The following is a 16,301-nucleotide window of genomic DNA, read 5'->3' as shown; positions in this document are numbered from 1 at the left end:
TGTTTTTGGTCTGAAGATCAGCAATTTCACAAGCGAGTTGTTCCAGAACTCTTCAAAATGCACCATCCCTGACCCAACAATTTCTTTTGCAGATATGCCCCATCTACTTTCTTCAGTGGTTTGGTCTTTGTTGGAAACAGCAACCTTCTTCAAGCTTCCACTAGTTATTTGTTTGCATATAATTCAGATTACTTACTGCATTATGTGTGTATACTGTTATGGAGTTTTCCTTAACTCTATGTTTGAGAGGGCTGCAGACCATGTGATTAGAACTGGGACTGTTCAGGACTCAGACTCTATTGGACTTTCAGACGAGACAGAGACTCTATTAGACTCTCGGAACGGAGATATGCTTTAGACTAGGGAATATTAAGATTATAAGAAAGATATCTTGTGTTATCTGCACAGGGAAACTACTTCAAATCCTATCTGTAACTGGACTGATATGCAAAGTACCTGTATGCTGAATACATGAAGTTTGTGAATAAACCAACTATGTTACTTTTAAAGAAGTCTACTTATTTTTGGTCTCTTGAGAGCATGATTGAAACTAAGATGTTTTAAGGGAGAGTAGTTTTTTAAGGCAACTGAAAGAATACTTCTCAAACTCTGCTATATATACTGTGTATGTTTTTATGCATTGGTATATCTTTGTCCCTAACAGTTCAAAGACATATCTAGGTATATAAGTTTAACAGCTGAGAAAGCTAATTGCCTTGCATGAATGTTAGTGAATATTTACCACAGGAAGGAGAAGGTTGACTCAAGAGTTTTCCCAAATGGTTATGAATGCCGTTTTCCAAAAGGTTATGGAGATGTCAATTTTCCCAAAAGGTTATGACATTATTTGTCCAAAAGTCTTTCCTCCCCGATAAATTTCAGATGAGTAATGAGTATACTTTTACACTTCTCTAACAACAGAAATAAATATTAAAATATCATTTGCAATACCCTAATGTAGGATAGAACTGAAATAATAGCTCTGGAATGAGAAGATGGGATGAGCTCAGAAACTGATCAGGAAGGCAAATAGATAAGAAGAAATAACTTTGGCCAAATTAACTACCAATCACTACCTTCCATTGAACCTACTCAAAGCTCCGGTCAAGAGTTTATTCCAAGCATCAGAATTTTATAGAATTCCATTGTTATGCAAACAACAACAAAGTGCACATAAGTATAGATATTTGTAATCCTTATGTGACCAGTGAAGGATGCATCCAGAGTATATACCTTCAAAAATATACAAAATGACTATCCTTCAAATCACTACCAATATATAAATGCCAATCCACAGTACAAACACTAATAGTTAGGCTATTTCCCAACCATCTCATCTCACAGAAATTAAATAAAATCAAGTCAATCCTTATTTTAAAACAATCCCACATTAATTTTTGGATTGTCTTCTAGTCTTCTTACATTTGACATTTTCTCCCTTGCTTTCAATGCCTTTAGCAATAAACCTGTATTTTCTAACTTATTTTCCATTTGCCCTAAACTTCTCTTTTACTGCCATTAGTTGCATAAAAGCTCTGCTCTCTTTTATATCAGGTTACCATAATATTCATGAATGCTTATTTCGGAAAACATCAAATGAGGATACACATAAAAATAAAGACATAAGGAATAAACATAATAATACACGATTCTGCATCTTGAAACAGCCAGGAAAAAAATCAAGAAATTCAAAGTTGGATTTCTGTGAGTTTTCCAGGCTGTATGGCCATGTTCCAGAAGCATTCTTTCCTGATGTTTCGACCACATCTATGGCAGGCACGCTCAGAGGTTGTGAGGTATGTCGGAAACTAGTCAAGTTTTTTTAATACTGGTCACCAGATTTTGTTCATTTTCATGGTTTCCTCCCATCTGTTGAAATTGTCCACATGCTTGTGTATTTCAATGGCTTCTCTGTGTAGCCTGACATGGTGGTTGTGTCAAAGTGGTCCAGCATTTCTGTATTCTCCAATAACATGCTGTGCCCAAGTTGGTTTATCAGGTGCTCTGCTATGACTTCTCTGGTTGAGTTCGTCTGCAGTGCCCTTCATGTTCCTTGATTCGTGTTTGGGCAATGCTGTGTTTCATGAAAATGAACAAAATCTGGCTCCCAGTATTAAAAAAAACTCTAAAATCAGGACAGTAAATAAAGAACACCACTCATAAAACAGAGGAATTCCAGACATGAATCAATCAGGGCCAGCTAACTCCTCCCAACAAAGGATTTCCCCCGGCAGTAAGCAGACAGACCTTGAAGCTGAAAGGGTATTCAATGCGAATCAAGGTGGCCGACTGAAACATGCATGCCTATCTCAAACAAACAAAAGTTCTTTCTCCCACCTTGAACATTCCACAAATATATAAACCCCACTTGACAACTTTCCAACAGACCTCACAACTTCTGAGGATGTCTGCCAAAGATGCAGGAGAAACGTCAGGAAAGAATGCTTCTGGACAAGGCTATACAGCCCGGAAAACTCACAGCAACCCAGTGATTCCGGCTATGAAAGCCTCCGACAACGAATTCAAAGTTTTAAATGGACACATTGCCCAGTTCACACAGAAGCCTGGTGCGAGAAAAGCTAACCAACACACAGAGTATAAAAACATAATTCTTCAACCTACCGGACTGCCTCTGCCACGCTGTTCGAAGTGTGACCGGAGAGCGCATCGTGCAAATTCCGGATAAAGTAATCCCTGTACTCTTCCGCAAGGGCCATGAACGTCCCGCCCATCACAATGAACTCCACTTTGTCCACACTGTGGCCCAGCTGCTTCAGCTGCAAGGATGGAAATAAAATAAAATCAGAAAGTATAGTACTCAAGCCTTTTGGATCAGGATCCAAAACGACCATCACAGATTACAGAACCAGGCCAAAACAAAATGCGCAGATATCTGATTTATTTATTTATTTATAGTATTTATATTCCGCCCTTCTCACCCCGAAGGGGACTCAGGGCGGATTACAATGAACACATATATGGCAAACATTCAATGCCAACAGACAAACAACATTCAGTTTTAGACAGACACAGAGGCATTTTTAACATCTTTCCAGCTTCACGATTCCGGCCACAGGGGGAGCTGTTGCTTCACCGTCCATTGGTGGCTGTTCTTCCTCTTCTTTTCCTCATGAGCAGTTTTATGGTGTTGTAGATTAGTTAAATTAGCCTCCCGCATAAAGCGTACCTAAATTTTCCCTACTTGACAGATGCAACTGTCTTTTGGGGCTGCTAGGTCAACAGCAAGCCGGGGCTATTTTTTTTTTTTTATGGTCGGAGGCTTAACCCGACCCGGGCTTCGAACTCATGACCTCTCGGTCAGTAGTGATTTATAGCAGCTGGTTACTAGCCAGCTGTGCCACAACCTGGCCCCTGGATGGATGACACCTGACTTGGAAATAGTCCAGGAGAAAGGGATCTAGGAGTCGTAGGAGACCGTAAGTTGAACATGAGGCAACAGAGTGATGCGGTAGTATAAAAAGCCAACATGACTCTAGGTTGTATCAGCAGGAATATAGTCTAGACCAGGCATGGGCAAACCTAGGTCCTCCAAGTGTTTTGAACTTCAACTCCCACCATTCCTAACAGCCTCAGCTGCTTAAGCGGCTGAGCGGAAAAAGGAAGGGGCCTGAGGCTGTTGGAAGTCCAAAATGGACTCAATGGAACCATGTTTGCATAGCAGCTCAAAAGTACTTGGCATTGAGAGGTATATACAGTTCTCCCTCCATATCCACTGATTTTGCATCCACGGATTCAACCATCTGCAGCTTTAATACATTCCTCAATTTCAGATTTAACAAACATCATTATAATTATCTTGTGACAGCAAAACATTACCTGTTCAACGCGGTGCCTGGTCTGGAGGTAGGGGTCATATCTGGCTCGAATGGCCCTCATTGACGTTGGCTACAGGAAGGAGGCAAGCAATCAATAAAGAAAATTACAATAATAATAATACTATTTCTTACCCTCCTCTCCCTGCAGCTTGAGGCGGGTTACAACACAATAAAAAAACACAAACATTGCAAACATTCAACAAATATATTTTTTTTTTATAAAAGATCATATCAAAACTGCATTTCTATAAAATACATATTAAAGTATACAAAACAGACATCAAAGGAAGGACATGAGGTTCAGAGGGCACATATTCCTCAGCACACTAAGAAAGAGTCAGGCCAATGAAAAAAAAACCAGCCTCACAAACTATATATATTTATCCTCCTGTAATCTAAATACAGATAGTGGGTTTTTGCTCAATACTGGATATTTTTTGTTAAGTACTGTATATAAGGTAAAGGTAAAGGTTTTCCCCTGACGTTAAGTCCATTCATGTCTGACTCTGGGGGTTGGTGCTCATCTCCATTTCTAAGCCGAAGAGCCGGCGTTGTCCGTAGACACCTCCAAGGTCATGACTGCATGGAGCACCATTACCTTCCCACCGGAGCGGTACCTACTGATCTACTCACATTTGCATGTGAGTACTGTATATACTCCAGTATAAACCTAGTTTTTCAGCCCTTTTTTTAAGACTGAAAACGCCCCCCTCAGCTTATACTCAGGTGAGGGTCCTGGTTGGCTTATATTTGGGTCAGCTTATACTCGAGAATATATGGCACATTTATTATTTTTCTCCATTATTATTGGTATTATTAAATTTATTATTTTTCTCTATTATTGTTGCTACTATTGCATTTATTTTACTCTATTATTATTATTATTAATACATTTTTTCACTGATCTTATTATTATATTTATTATTTTACTCTATTTATTACTGCATGTATTATTTTTCCTGTAATAATAATAATAATAATTACATGTATTATTTTACTCTGTTGTTGTTGTTGTTATTATTTTCGTGTCAGGAGCAACTGGAGTTGCTTCTGGAGTGAGAGAATTGGCCGTCTGCAAGGACGTTGCACAGGGGACGCCTGGATGTTTTGATGTTTTACCATCCTTGTGGGAGGCTTCTCTCATGTCCCGCATGGAGCTGGAGCTGATAGAGGGAGCTCATCCGCGCTCTCTCCGGGTGGGATTCGAACCTGGCAGCTTTCAGGTCAGCAACCCAACCTTCAAGTCACGAGGCTTTTATCCCCTAGGCCACCGGAGGCTCCAATATTAATAATAATAACTCTGTTATTATTAAAAGGATACATAAGCACATCTACATTGAAGAAGATGAGAATAATGATTTAATCAGAGTTGGACAATCTTATCTTAAATTAGAGCTTTATGTAAATATTCAAAAACATTTAACCTACTGATGCTTCAATTAATGTAATTTTATTGGTATCTGTTTTTATTTCTGAAATTTACCACTCTCGGCTTATACTGGAGTCAATGTTTTCCCAGTTTTTTTGTGGTAAAATTAGGTGCCTCGGCTTATATTCGGGTTGGCTTATACTCGAGTATATACGGTAGGTTGATTTTTAACACTTCTCTTTACAAATAGGTTTAATTGTTTTATTTCAATCCAAGCTTAGGTTAGGTCTTAGGTTGCTCGGGTTAGGTCTCTTGCAGAGATAAATATTAGAAACAGTCATTGTTTGTTTTTGGATTTTGTTAATAGTCCTGTTAGAAAGTGCATAAGGATGTCGGTGAACTACAACTCCCATCATCCTAAGCAAATTCCTGCTAAACCTCACCAATTCTGAAAAGTTGGTCATGGTGGTTCTATATGCCAAGTTTGGTCCAGATCTGTTCACAGTAGTATCTGGATAGGGATGAACTACAACTCCCATCATCCTCTGCCATTGCCTCCCAAGCTCTGCTAGTACATAAAGTTGGCCATGACAGTTCTATGTGCCAGGTTTGGTCTGGATCTATTATTGATGGGGTTCACAGTGCTCTCCGGATGTGGGTGAACTACAACTCCCATCACCTCAGGTCAATTCCCCCCCCCCCCCTCTAAAAAAAAGCAGTGTTAGCTCCTTTGAATCCCACAGGATAGAAAAGTGGGGCATACATTTAATTTATGAAATAAGTGGAGAATTAATTCCAACATGACACATACTTGTCACATTTCATTAATGTCTCCTATTCACAGAAATCAAGTTTCATTCCTTTCTTTATTGTTCCATTTTTATGTCACCTTCCTCCCAGACTGAAATCCAGAACAGCTTCCAAATCATAGCTTTGCAACCCGTGAGGCATCCAAATCATTTTTAAACACACACTTTTTTGAGCAGTAAATATAACAATTTTCATGTAGAGATTCCTTGTCATTTAATTTCCCCCCAAGGGTTCCTCCAGAAAGAATAAGGTCAGAACAACTCATTTCAAATATTAAATCCTTATTACCGTGTGATTCCTTGGGATACCATCATGGTGATAGCTTGGTTCATAAACATGTCAACATGATGCCTATTTTGGACTTACAGCCTCCCCTCCCTATTTGAGGTTTTGTCTTTGATAGATCTGATCATTCACGTATTTGATTAAAATGCTCTCAGAATCTCAAGGTCCTCTGATGCAATTCTATGGGAGTTTTCCAGCAGAAGTAGAAAATGCTAGAAATCTAGAGATTCCTAGAAAGACATTCTCTCCGTTAGAAAAATTAGCAATGTCTTTATTCACGGTTTTTCAAACCCCAGCAAATGTGGAGGGCTGACTCTAGGTTCATGGCCAACAAAGCTGCTCAGACCATACTGATTTCTAGAAATGCTATTTCAGTTTTATCGAAGGTAAGTCTCCATCTAGTGGTCAATCTGACTTTTTGTTTCTGGGATTACAAGCACAAGGCACAAACACACAATTTCTAGAACTTCCAGCATAGCTCTATGGTCAATTTCTGCTGGAAGCTGACCACAGAATTACACCAGAAGACCAAGAGATTTCTAGAGACAGCACTTCTCTAGGTTCCGCAGCATGTGTTTGTGTGTGTGTATATACACACACACACATTACTATATATACCCTGTTTCCCCGAAAATAAGACATCCCCAAAAAATAAGACCTAGTAGAGTTTTTGCTGAATTGCTAAATATAAGGCCTCCCCCGAAAGTAAGACCTAGCAAAGCTTTTGTTTGGAAGCATGCCCAGCGCCCGCCAAACAAAACACCATAGTATGCCGGATTGGTAAATGTACATACCAGTTGTATATGGAAATAATGGTAGTAACAAGAACTTCTTGACAGCAGTCACCGTTTGTCTGGTTTAGTTATGTTGGTTTGTGATGACAACTACTGTACAGTATAGAATAAATGTTCATTTTTTTTGTTCAACAATAAATGTGAATTCTTCTTCATGGAAAAATAAGATATCCCCTGAAAATAAGACCTAGCACATCTTTGGGAGTAAAATATAATATAAGACACTGTCTTATTTTCGGGGAAACACGGTATATAGTAATATATATATATATATTACTATATATATTACTATATATATTACGGTGTTCCATGCAGTCATGCCGGCCACATGTCCTTGGAGGTGTCTACGGACAACGCCGGCTCTTCAGCTTAGAAATGGAGATGAGCACCAACCCCCTGAGTCAGACATGACTGGACTTAACGTCAGGGGAAACCTTTACCTTTACTATATATATCCTATATATGGAGCACCCAGTGGTGCAGCGGGTTAAACCACTGAGCTTTCTGACCAAAAGGTCAGTGATTCAAATTTGGGAAGCAGGGTGAGCTCCTGCTGTTAGCCCCAGCTTCTGCCGACCTAGCAGTTCAAAAACATGCAAATGTGAGTAGATCAATAAGTACCACTCCGGTGGGAAGGTAACAGCACTTCATGCAGTCATGCCAGCCACATGACCTTGGAGGTGTCTACGGACAACACTGGCTCTTCAGCTTAGAAATTGAGATAAGCGCCAACCCCCAGAGTCGGACATGACTAGACTTAATGTCAGGGGAAAAGCTTTACCTTTACCTATATAAATATAGGTGCCACGTTTGGTCCAGACCCATCAAGACATGGAGGAGCCTTTGTGGAACCAATTAACTAATTAATCAATCAACACACATACTTTGACTTTTATATATATATAGATATAAATATATTCTGAAATCCCCAAAACTCCACAACACTTTTGGTCCCAACCATTTCGGATAAAGGAACCTCAACCTGTAGTTCCAAAAGCTTGCTGCTCAGCAGTTTCCCTAAAATATGCCTAAGAGAACGGTCAGAAAAGTACCTCGTATCCAGTATACGATTGGGTTGAATACTCGAAGTCAGAATCAGGACCTCCCGGACAGTATCTGCATTTTAAAAAGAGAAAAGCAAATCACAGGGTGGCACAGAAATACAGGGGAGGCAGCAGACACCCCCTTCCAGACCTCGTATATTCTTCTTCTGTGTTATACTGCATTGCTTTATTTATATCATGCTTTTCCATAAAGTTGGAAGAGGCCTCATGAGTTAGCAAGTACAACTCCTTTTTTCTGGGACAATCCTTGAGGTATTTAAAGTGTACAATCATGTCCCCTCTCAGTATTCTCTTCAATGGGCTGAACATGCCCAACTCCTTAATCTTTCTTCCCATCTCTGTATCTCCCTTGTTGCCTTTCTCTGAACCCACTTTCTACCTTTTTTCTAAAGCCAAGATTTAATTATGGCTTACAAGATTAAAAGGGGGAAAATCAGCAAAACTACAGAAAGTTAAAAAGTTGTTAAAATGCAATGGAAGTGACTATGGAATGAAAACCATTGCAAACATATTGATTTAAGTGAGTTTTATATAGATTTGTGGTTTTTCAACTGTCATGGGAAAAGACCCTCATCACTCCCCATAAAAGTGGAGAGGCCACTACCCTGTTTCCCCTAAAATAAGACATCCTCAGAAAATAAGACCGAGTAGAGGTTTTTCTGAATTGCTAAGTATAAGGCCTCCCTTGAAAGTAAGACCTAGCAAAGTTTGTGTTTGGAAGCATGCCCGCCGAACAGAATGCCAGAGTTTGGTAAATGTACTTACCATAGATTGTTCTACATGAAAATAATGGTAGTAACAAGAAATTCTTGATATAATTCACAGTGTGTATGGTTATGCTGGTTTGTGATGACAACTACTGTACAGTATATAATAAATGTTCATTTTTTTGTTCAACAATAAATGTGAATTCTTCTTCATGGAAAAATAAGACATCCCCTGAAAATAAGACCTAGAGCATCTTTGGGAGCAAAAATTAATATAAGACACTGTCTTATTTTCGGGGAAACACAGTAGTATCATTCTACTAAAAAGTCAAAACATTTCATTAAAGACTTCCAGTCTTAACTGATTTACCCAAGGTTTCCCTTGTTCTAAATTGCTTTATCTGGCTTTAAAATATTTTATTTTAAGTGCCAAATGTTTAATATGCTCCTAGTCTTTTACTAGTCTTGTTTTAAAAGGTTCTTGATCAAGGGAAGAAATAGTACTTCTCTATTCTGCTCTGGTCAGACCTCATCTGCATCCTGTGTATGGTTCTGAGCATCACAATTTAAGGGTGAGTTATTTTTGGCTTGCTTTGAGGCTGAGAGAACATGGCTTGCCCAAGGTTACCCAGTGAGGTTTCCATGGTTTCCATTTACTACCAGGTCTCCAATGTTGTAGGCTTCATCTATTATATGGTCAGTGTAGACCAGGCATGGGCAAACTTGGGCCCTCCAGGTGTTTTGGACTTCAACTCCCACCATTCCTAACAGCCGGTAGGCTGTTAGGAATGGTGGGAGTTGAAGTCCAAAACACCTGGAGGGCCCAAGTTTGCCCATGCCTGGTGTAGACTGTTATAAAGCAGTTTAACTGTATTATACGACAGATAAGGCCATAGTCCAACCCTCAAATCACTACACCATGCTATGATATCATGATTGCAATAGTAATGCTATATTTTTAATTTAGTAATAGTAATGCTATATTTTTAATTTATTATATAAATTCCTGTTGTGTACATTTTCATACCAGTTATATTTTATGTCCATAATAATTTATATTCTGGGAAGCACTTTAATGTCCTGGAAAGAGATCAAGTCTAGCTGCCAGCCCAGGACATAAAGGTTTCAACATTGTCTCGTACTTACACACATATGTTTCCTGTAAAGTTGATGTGCGGACACCTATGTGGTTTACACATGACAGCCACAACAGCAATCTGAAAAAAAAAGCATCACAGAGATGTCATTCTACACAACACGGCACCACAAAAGGCAAATTCACTCAATCAAGGCATTTCAAGGACAGGGAAGGTGTAGAAGAAACTTTGGATACTGTTGAACTTTTGTCATACTTCACTTGACAACAGTCCAGTCGTGTCCGACTCTGAGGGTTGGTGCTCATCTCCATTTCTAAGCCAAAGAGCCGGCATTGTCCATAGAGACCTCCAAGGTCATGTGGCTAGCATGACTACATGGAATGCCGTTACCTTCCCGTTGGAGCGGTACCTATTGATCTACTCACATTTGCATGTTTTCGAACTGCTAGGTTGGCGGAAGTTGGAGCAAACAGTGGGTGCTCACTCCGCTCCCCAGATTTGAACCTGGGACCTTTCAGTCTGCAAGTTCAGCAGCTCAGCGCTTTAACACACTCAGCCCCGGAGGCTCCATTATTATTATTATTATTATTATTATTATTATTATTATTATTATTATTATTATTATTTTATTATGACACAGCAAACAAGATCGATATGCTGGATTTCGTATCACAAAATCACAAGTCGAACACTTCCCAAGTGTCTAGGACTGTGTGATGTATTTTCAGATGATGCGCGCAGATCCCAGTAGGGTGGCCTTTTGCAGTTGGCAGATCGTGATTTTGTCAATGTCTATTGTTTCCAAATGCCGGCTGAGATCTTTTGGCACGGCATGTGCCCATAACCACTGGGACCACCTGCACTGGTTTCTGCCAGAGTCTTTGCAGTTCAATCTTGAGGTCCTGGTAGCGGCTGAGTTTTTCCTGTTGCTTTTCGTCAATGCCACTGTCACCTGGGATGGCAACATCAATGATCCAAACCTTTTTCTTTTCCACAACTGTGATGTCTGGTGTGTTGTGTTCCAGAACTTTGTCAGTCTGGATTCGGAAGTCCCACAGTATCTTTGCATGTTCATTTTCCAATACTTTTGCAGGTTTGTGATCCCACCAGTTCTTTGATGCTGGGAGGTGGTACTTGAGGCATAAGTTCCAATGAATCCTTTGGGCCACATAGTTGTGCCTCTGTTTGTAGTCTGTCTGTGTGATTTTCTTACAGCAGCTGAGGATATAATCCATGGTTTCGTCGGTTTCCTTGCAGAGTCTGCATTTTGGGTCATCAGCTGATTTTTCGATCTTGGCCTTAATTGCCTTTGTCCTGATGTCTTGCTCCTGGGCTGCAAGGATCAGGCCTTCTGTCTCCTTCTTCAGGGTCCCATTTGTGAGCCAGAGCCAGGTCTTCTCCTTATCAGCTTTTCCTTCAATTTTGTCAAGGAATTTTCCATGCAATGTTTTGTTGTGCCAGCTGTCAGCTCTAGTTTGTAGTGCGGGGGGGGAGGGGGGGGGGGTTGGGGGTTATTATTATTATTATCATTATTATTATTTATTGACTCATAACATAGGAAGGGACCCAAGAGAACAACTAATTTAACCCCCTTCTTCCATGAAGTAACAGCAAAGCACTCCTGAGAAATGGCCAATCGCCCTCTGTTCAAATATCTCCAAGGAAGGGGAATCCAACAAAGACTTACCCCGCTTGCTGTCCGGATGGGCTTGGCCTTCAGCTTGGGAACCAGCACACGGCGGTACTGCGGAGGCACAGCGGCAATGATGTCCACCAGGCGAGGCTGGGCAGAAAGCCCGTATTTGGAAGCCGTCTTGGTTTTGATCCTGAAATGGAAACATAGGGCAATTTAACTGGTAGCTGCATGGCATAGATGGGGAAGAAGGAAGTCTCTGGGTGTCCGACAACCCTACACCTTCTATTGCTTCCACTCTTGTCTATGTCAGCTGGGAATAACAGGGATTGCAGTATGGCAACATTCAGGAGAGGGTTGTTGTATGTCTTTTGGGCTGCGTGGCCATGTTCCAGAAGTATTCTCTCCTGACGTTTCGCCCACATCTATGGCAGGCATCCTCAGAGATTGTGAGGCATGGATAAACTAGGCAAGGAAGCAACAGTCTGAGAGCAGAGGAGCCCCAAGGACAGCTAATGACTCTGAACAAAGGATCCCCCCCCCCGGCAAGAGACAAACCTTTCCAATGCTAATTAGGGTGATTAACTGAAACATTAGCACTGGCTTCCAACTGACAAAGAACTCTTGTCACACCCTGGACTCTCCACAGATATATATTTACCTTCCTTGCCTAGTTTATCCATGCCTCATAACCTCTGTGGATGCCTGCCATAGATGTGGGCGAAACATCAGGAGAGAAGACTTCTGGAACATGGCCACACAGCCCGAAAGACATACAACAACCCTGTGATCCCGGCCATGAAAGCCTTCGACAACATTCAGGAGAGGGTTTGTGATGTAGCTTGGAATGTTTTCGTTTTAATTATTCTTATAGCCGTTCTTCCACGTTTGACTTTTGCAGATTTGATTATTCGCATACTTGACTGAAATGTTCGCTCTAAGAACATCTAGGTGCTCCAGTGTGATTCTATGGCCAGCTTTCAGAGGAAGTCAACCAACTTGTCATGCCGTTAGATGTAAACACTAATAGAGAATTGTTGTCTTTGATAAAAATAGCTATTTCTTTATTTGCTAGTTTTTCACTGTCAGAGATGTTCTGTGCCCTTAACCTCCTCCAATACAAAGAGTTGACTTCGGGGTGAGAAGGGCAGGATATAAATGTCGCTAATAAATAATAATAATAATAATAATAATAATAATAATAATAATAATTCAATTTTTAAAAACCAGGTGAATTTAAGTCACTTGAATGCATGGCTATAGTTAAAAACAGTCATAATCAAACCATCAAAAAGCAGGGGAACATATTTGGATGAATCTGGGAAAACAGATAAGAGGTGGATAAGGTATTACAGTAGAGTCTCACTTATCCAACACTCGCTTATCCAACGTTCTGGATTATCCAACACATTTTTGTAGTCAATGTTTTCAATATATTATGATATTTTGGTGCTAAATTCATAAATACAGTAATTACTACATAGCATTACTGCGTATTGAACTACTTTTTCTGCCAAATTTGTTGTCTAACATGATGTTTTGGTGCTTCATTTGTAAAATCATAACCTAATTTGATGTTTAATAGGCTTTTCCTTAATGCCTCCTTATTATCCAACATATTCACTTATCCAACATTCTGCTGGCCCGTTTATGTTGGATAAGTGAGACTCTACTGTACTTACTTGTTTAAGTTGACATCTTTGCCTTGTTCGTGCGCCTCAATTAACTGCTTGATGACATCAGCAATGGTCATCATCATCAGCTCGGCCCGACTGAGGTCCCCTGAAACACAAGGAAAGGCTGGTCCAGAGTCTGCACAAAATTGGGACGTGCTCCTCAATTAATAATAATAATAACAGCTTTATTTTTGTACCCCGCCTCCATCTCCCCGAACGGACTCGGGACGGCTAACATGGGGCCAAGCCCAGGTCATTACAATAGAACAAAATAAAATCCATACATAACACACATCATCCCAACAAAGATGGGTGAAAACAGTAAGTACAAATGGGCTGTTGCTAAGATGCAAATGGGAAGGTCAGGATGTAGAAGTTATTTTGCCAAAAGTAATCTTTCTTGCAGAGAATCAACTCCTTTGTAATATGGTGCTGAAGGAGAGAGAGTTCTGTGGCTCCCATGGATTGTCAAAAACACAGACAAATAAGTCCTAAAGCAAATCAGGACTTAGCTTTTCTTAGAAGCCAATATGGTTCAGCTGAAGTTCCAAATGTGCAAATTATCTAGGTGTATACAAAAGTAGACTCCATTGACTTTAACCTTGTGACAATGCTGATAATGAATAAATTTAAATTATGGAGATTCATATTTATATTTTTATATGTATTTCAATCTGTGCAACTGGAGCACCCGGTGGTGAAATGGGTTAAACCCTTGTGCCGGCAGGACTGCTGACCGAAAGATTGGCAGTTAGAATCCGAGGACTGGGGTGAGCTCATGTCTGTGAGCTCCAGCTTCCCATGTATGGACATGAGAAAAGGCTCTGACAGGATGGTAAAACATCAAACATCCAGGTGTCTCCTGGGCAACGTCCTTGCAATAATAATAATAACAGTAATAATAACAATAATAATAATAATAATAATAATAATACAACTATGTGGCCCAAATGTTTCATTGGAACTTATGCCTCAAGTACCATCTCTCAGCAGTAAAGAACTGGTGGGATCACAAACCTGCAAAAGTATTGGAAAATGAGCACGCAAAGAGACTGTGGGACTTCCGGATCCAAACTGACAAAGTTCTGGAACACAACACACCAGACATCACAGTTGTGGAAAAGAAAAAGGTTTGGATCATTGATGTTGCCATCCCAGGTGACAGTCGCATTGACGAAAAACAACAGGAAAAACTCAGCCGCTATCAGGACCTCAAGATTGAACTTCAAAGACTCTGGCAGAAACCAGTGCAGGTGGTCCCGGTAGTGATGGGCACACTGGGTGCCGTGCCAAAAGATCTCAGCCGGCAATTGGAAACAATAGACATTGACAAAATTACGATCTGCCAACTGCAAAAGGCCACCCTGCTGGGATCTGTGCGCATCATCCAAAAATACATCACACAGTCCTAGACACTTGGGAAGTGTTCGACTTGTGATTTTGTGATACGAAATCCAGCATATATGTCTTGTTTGCTGTGACATAATAAAATAATAAAACTTTATTTATACCCCGCTCCATCTCCCGAAGGACTCGGGATGGCTTACACTGGACAAGCCCAAAACAGTATTATATCAATAAAAACAGCAACACAATAAAATCACAATATAATAACACATCTTACAAAAGTTAAATTAACTTAAAAAATAGACAGTAATCCCAACCCGTGGTCAAGCACCTTGCAAATGGCCAATTCTCTCACACCAGAAGTGACCTGCAGTTTCTCAAGTTGCTCCTGACATGAAAAAAAATCTGTGCAATTTTGTCTTATATGATATAATTTTATACTATATGTTTCATTTGATAGTCTGTTTTACTTTTATTGTTTGTGAATTTGTATGTTTGTATCAACGCTGAATGTTTGCCATATTATTTTGGAAGCCGCCCTGAGTCCCTAAGTAGACTTGTCCACAGCTGTACGGTGTACAATAGACTCCTGCAGAGGTGAGAGGATATGTTATGTTATTGTTTTATATGAACTGTTGTTTTAATGTATTGTGTCAGGCATTGAATTCTTGCCTATTATTGTAAGCCGCCTTGAGTTCCCTCGGATGAGAAATGCTGTTAATAATAATAATAATAATAATAATAATAATGAAAATGAACACAATTTGGCTACCAGTATTTTTTAAAAATCAGGACAGTAAATAAAGAACTCTGAAAACAGGGGGATGCCAGACAGGAAACAATCAGAGCCAGCTAACACCTCCCAACCAAGGATTCCCCCAGGCTGAAAGTAGCCAGGCTTTGAATCTGCAAGGCCACTGAATGCTAATCAAGCTGGCCAATTGCAACATTATACAGACAAGAGTTCTTTCTCCCACCCTGGACATTATTCCACAGATATATAAGTCCCATATATAAACTCTGAGGATGCCTGCCATTAGATATGGGCGAAACGTCAGGAGAGAATGCTTCTGGAACATGGCCATAAAGCCCGGAGGACTCACAGCAACCCAATCATTAGCATGAAAAACAATTCAGATTAAATCCGTAAGAGCATAAACATATAGACATGAACTGACCCTTCTTCTTCTGCTTCATGGTGAAAACTCTTTTAAGCCCTTCTTCGTCTCCTGAGCAGCAACAACCTCCTTCTATATTTTCACCACGCTGTCGTAAACACGTAAGGGCGGAAGCGGTGAGGCCGATGTGTTGCCATGCTGCCGTAAAGCAACACAGGGAGCGCCGGGATTGGTGCAGAGGCTTCAGAGTCAGCACTGGCTCCGCCCGCTCGAACGCTGCGGACTGCGCATGCGCTTGGCTGCTCTGCCTCCTACTGGAATCCCAAGGCTGCTTTTTCATAGTAGTGGGACGCGTGTACGCTTCTGCACGTGTGAATGCGTTAACTTGTGAATGGAAGGATTTTATTCATCTCTAACGTGAATTTCCGCATGCTCTTTCTCAATCCATCATTAATACATACATTACTACGTTTAAAAAATACGACTTTAATGTTGTAATATAATATATTATATAGTACTACAACTTCTGATATACAGTAGAGTCTCGCTTATCCAACGTTCTGGA

General features: G+C 40.3%; 1 protein-coding gene across 1 annotated transcript in view; it reads right to left on the bottom strand.

Moving 5' to 3' along the window:
• Positions 1-15,933, bottom strand: part of elp3 (elongator acetyltransferase complex subunit 3) — a 153,036-nt gene extending 137,103 nt beyond the window's left edge. The window contains exons 1-7 of the mRNA XM_003227805.4: positions 15,797-15,933; positions 13,278-13,377; positions 11,650-11,788; positions 10,012-10,082; positions 8,147-8,210; positions 3,838-3,906; positions 2,623-2,777 (exon numbers count right to left, since the gene is read on the bottom strand). Coding sequence (XP_003227853.1) covers positions 2,623-2,777; positions 3,838-3,906; positions 8,147-8,210; positions 10,012-10,082; positions 11,650-11,788; positions 13,278-13,377; positions 15,797-15,815 — 617 coding nt within the window. The 5' untranslated portion in view covers positions 15,816-15,933. The remainder of the gene's footprint in view (positions 1-2,622; positions 2,778-3,837; positions 3,907-8,146; positions 8,211-10,011; positions 10,083-11,649; positions 11,789-13,277; positions 13,378-15,796) is intronic.
• Positions 15,934-16,301: the final 368 nt, after the last annotated feature.

The sequence above is a fragment of the Anolis carolinensis genome, chromosome 1 (assembly GCF_035594765.1).
Source record: "Anolis carolinensis isolate JA03-04 chromosome 1, rAnoCar3.1.pri, whole genome shotgun sequence".
Classification (NCBI taxonomy): Eukaryota; Metazoa; Chordata; class Lepidosauria; order Squamata; family Dactyloidae; genus Anolis; species Anolis carolinensis.
This window is presented reverse-complemented; position numbering and strand designations above follow the sequence as displayed.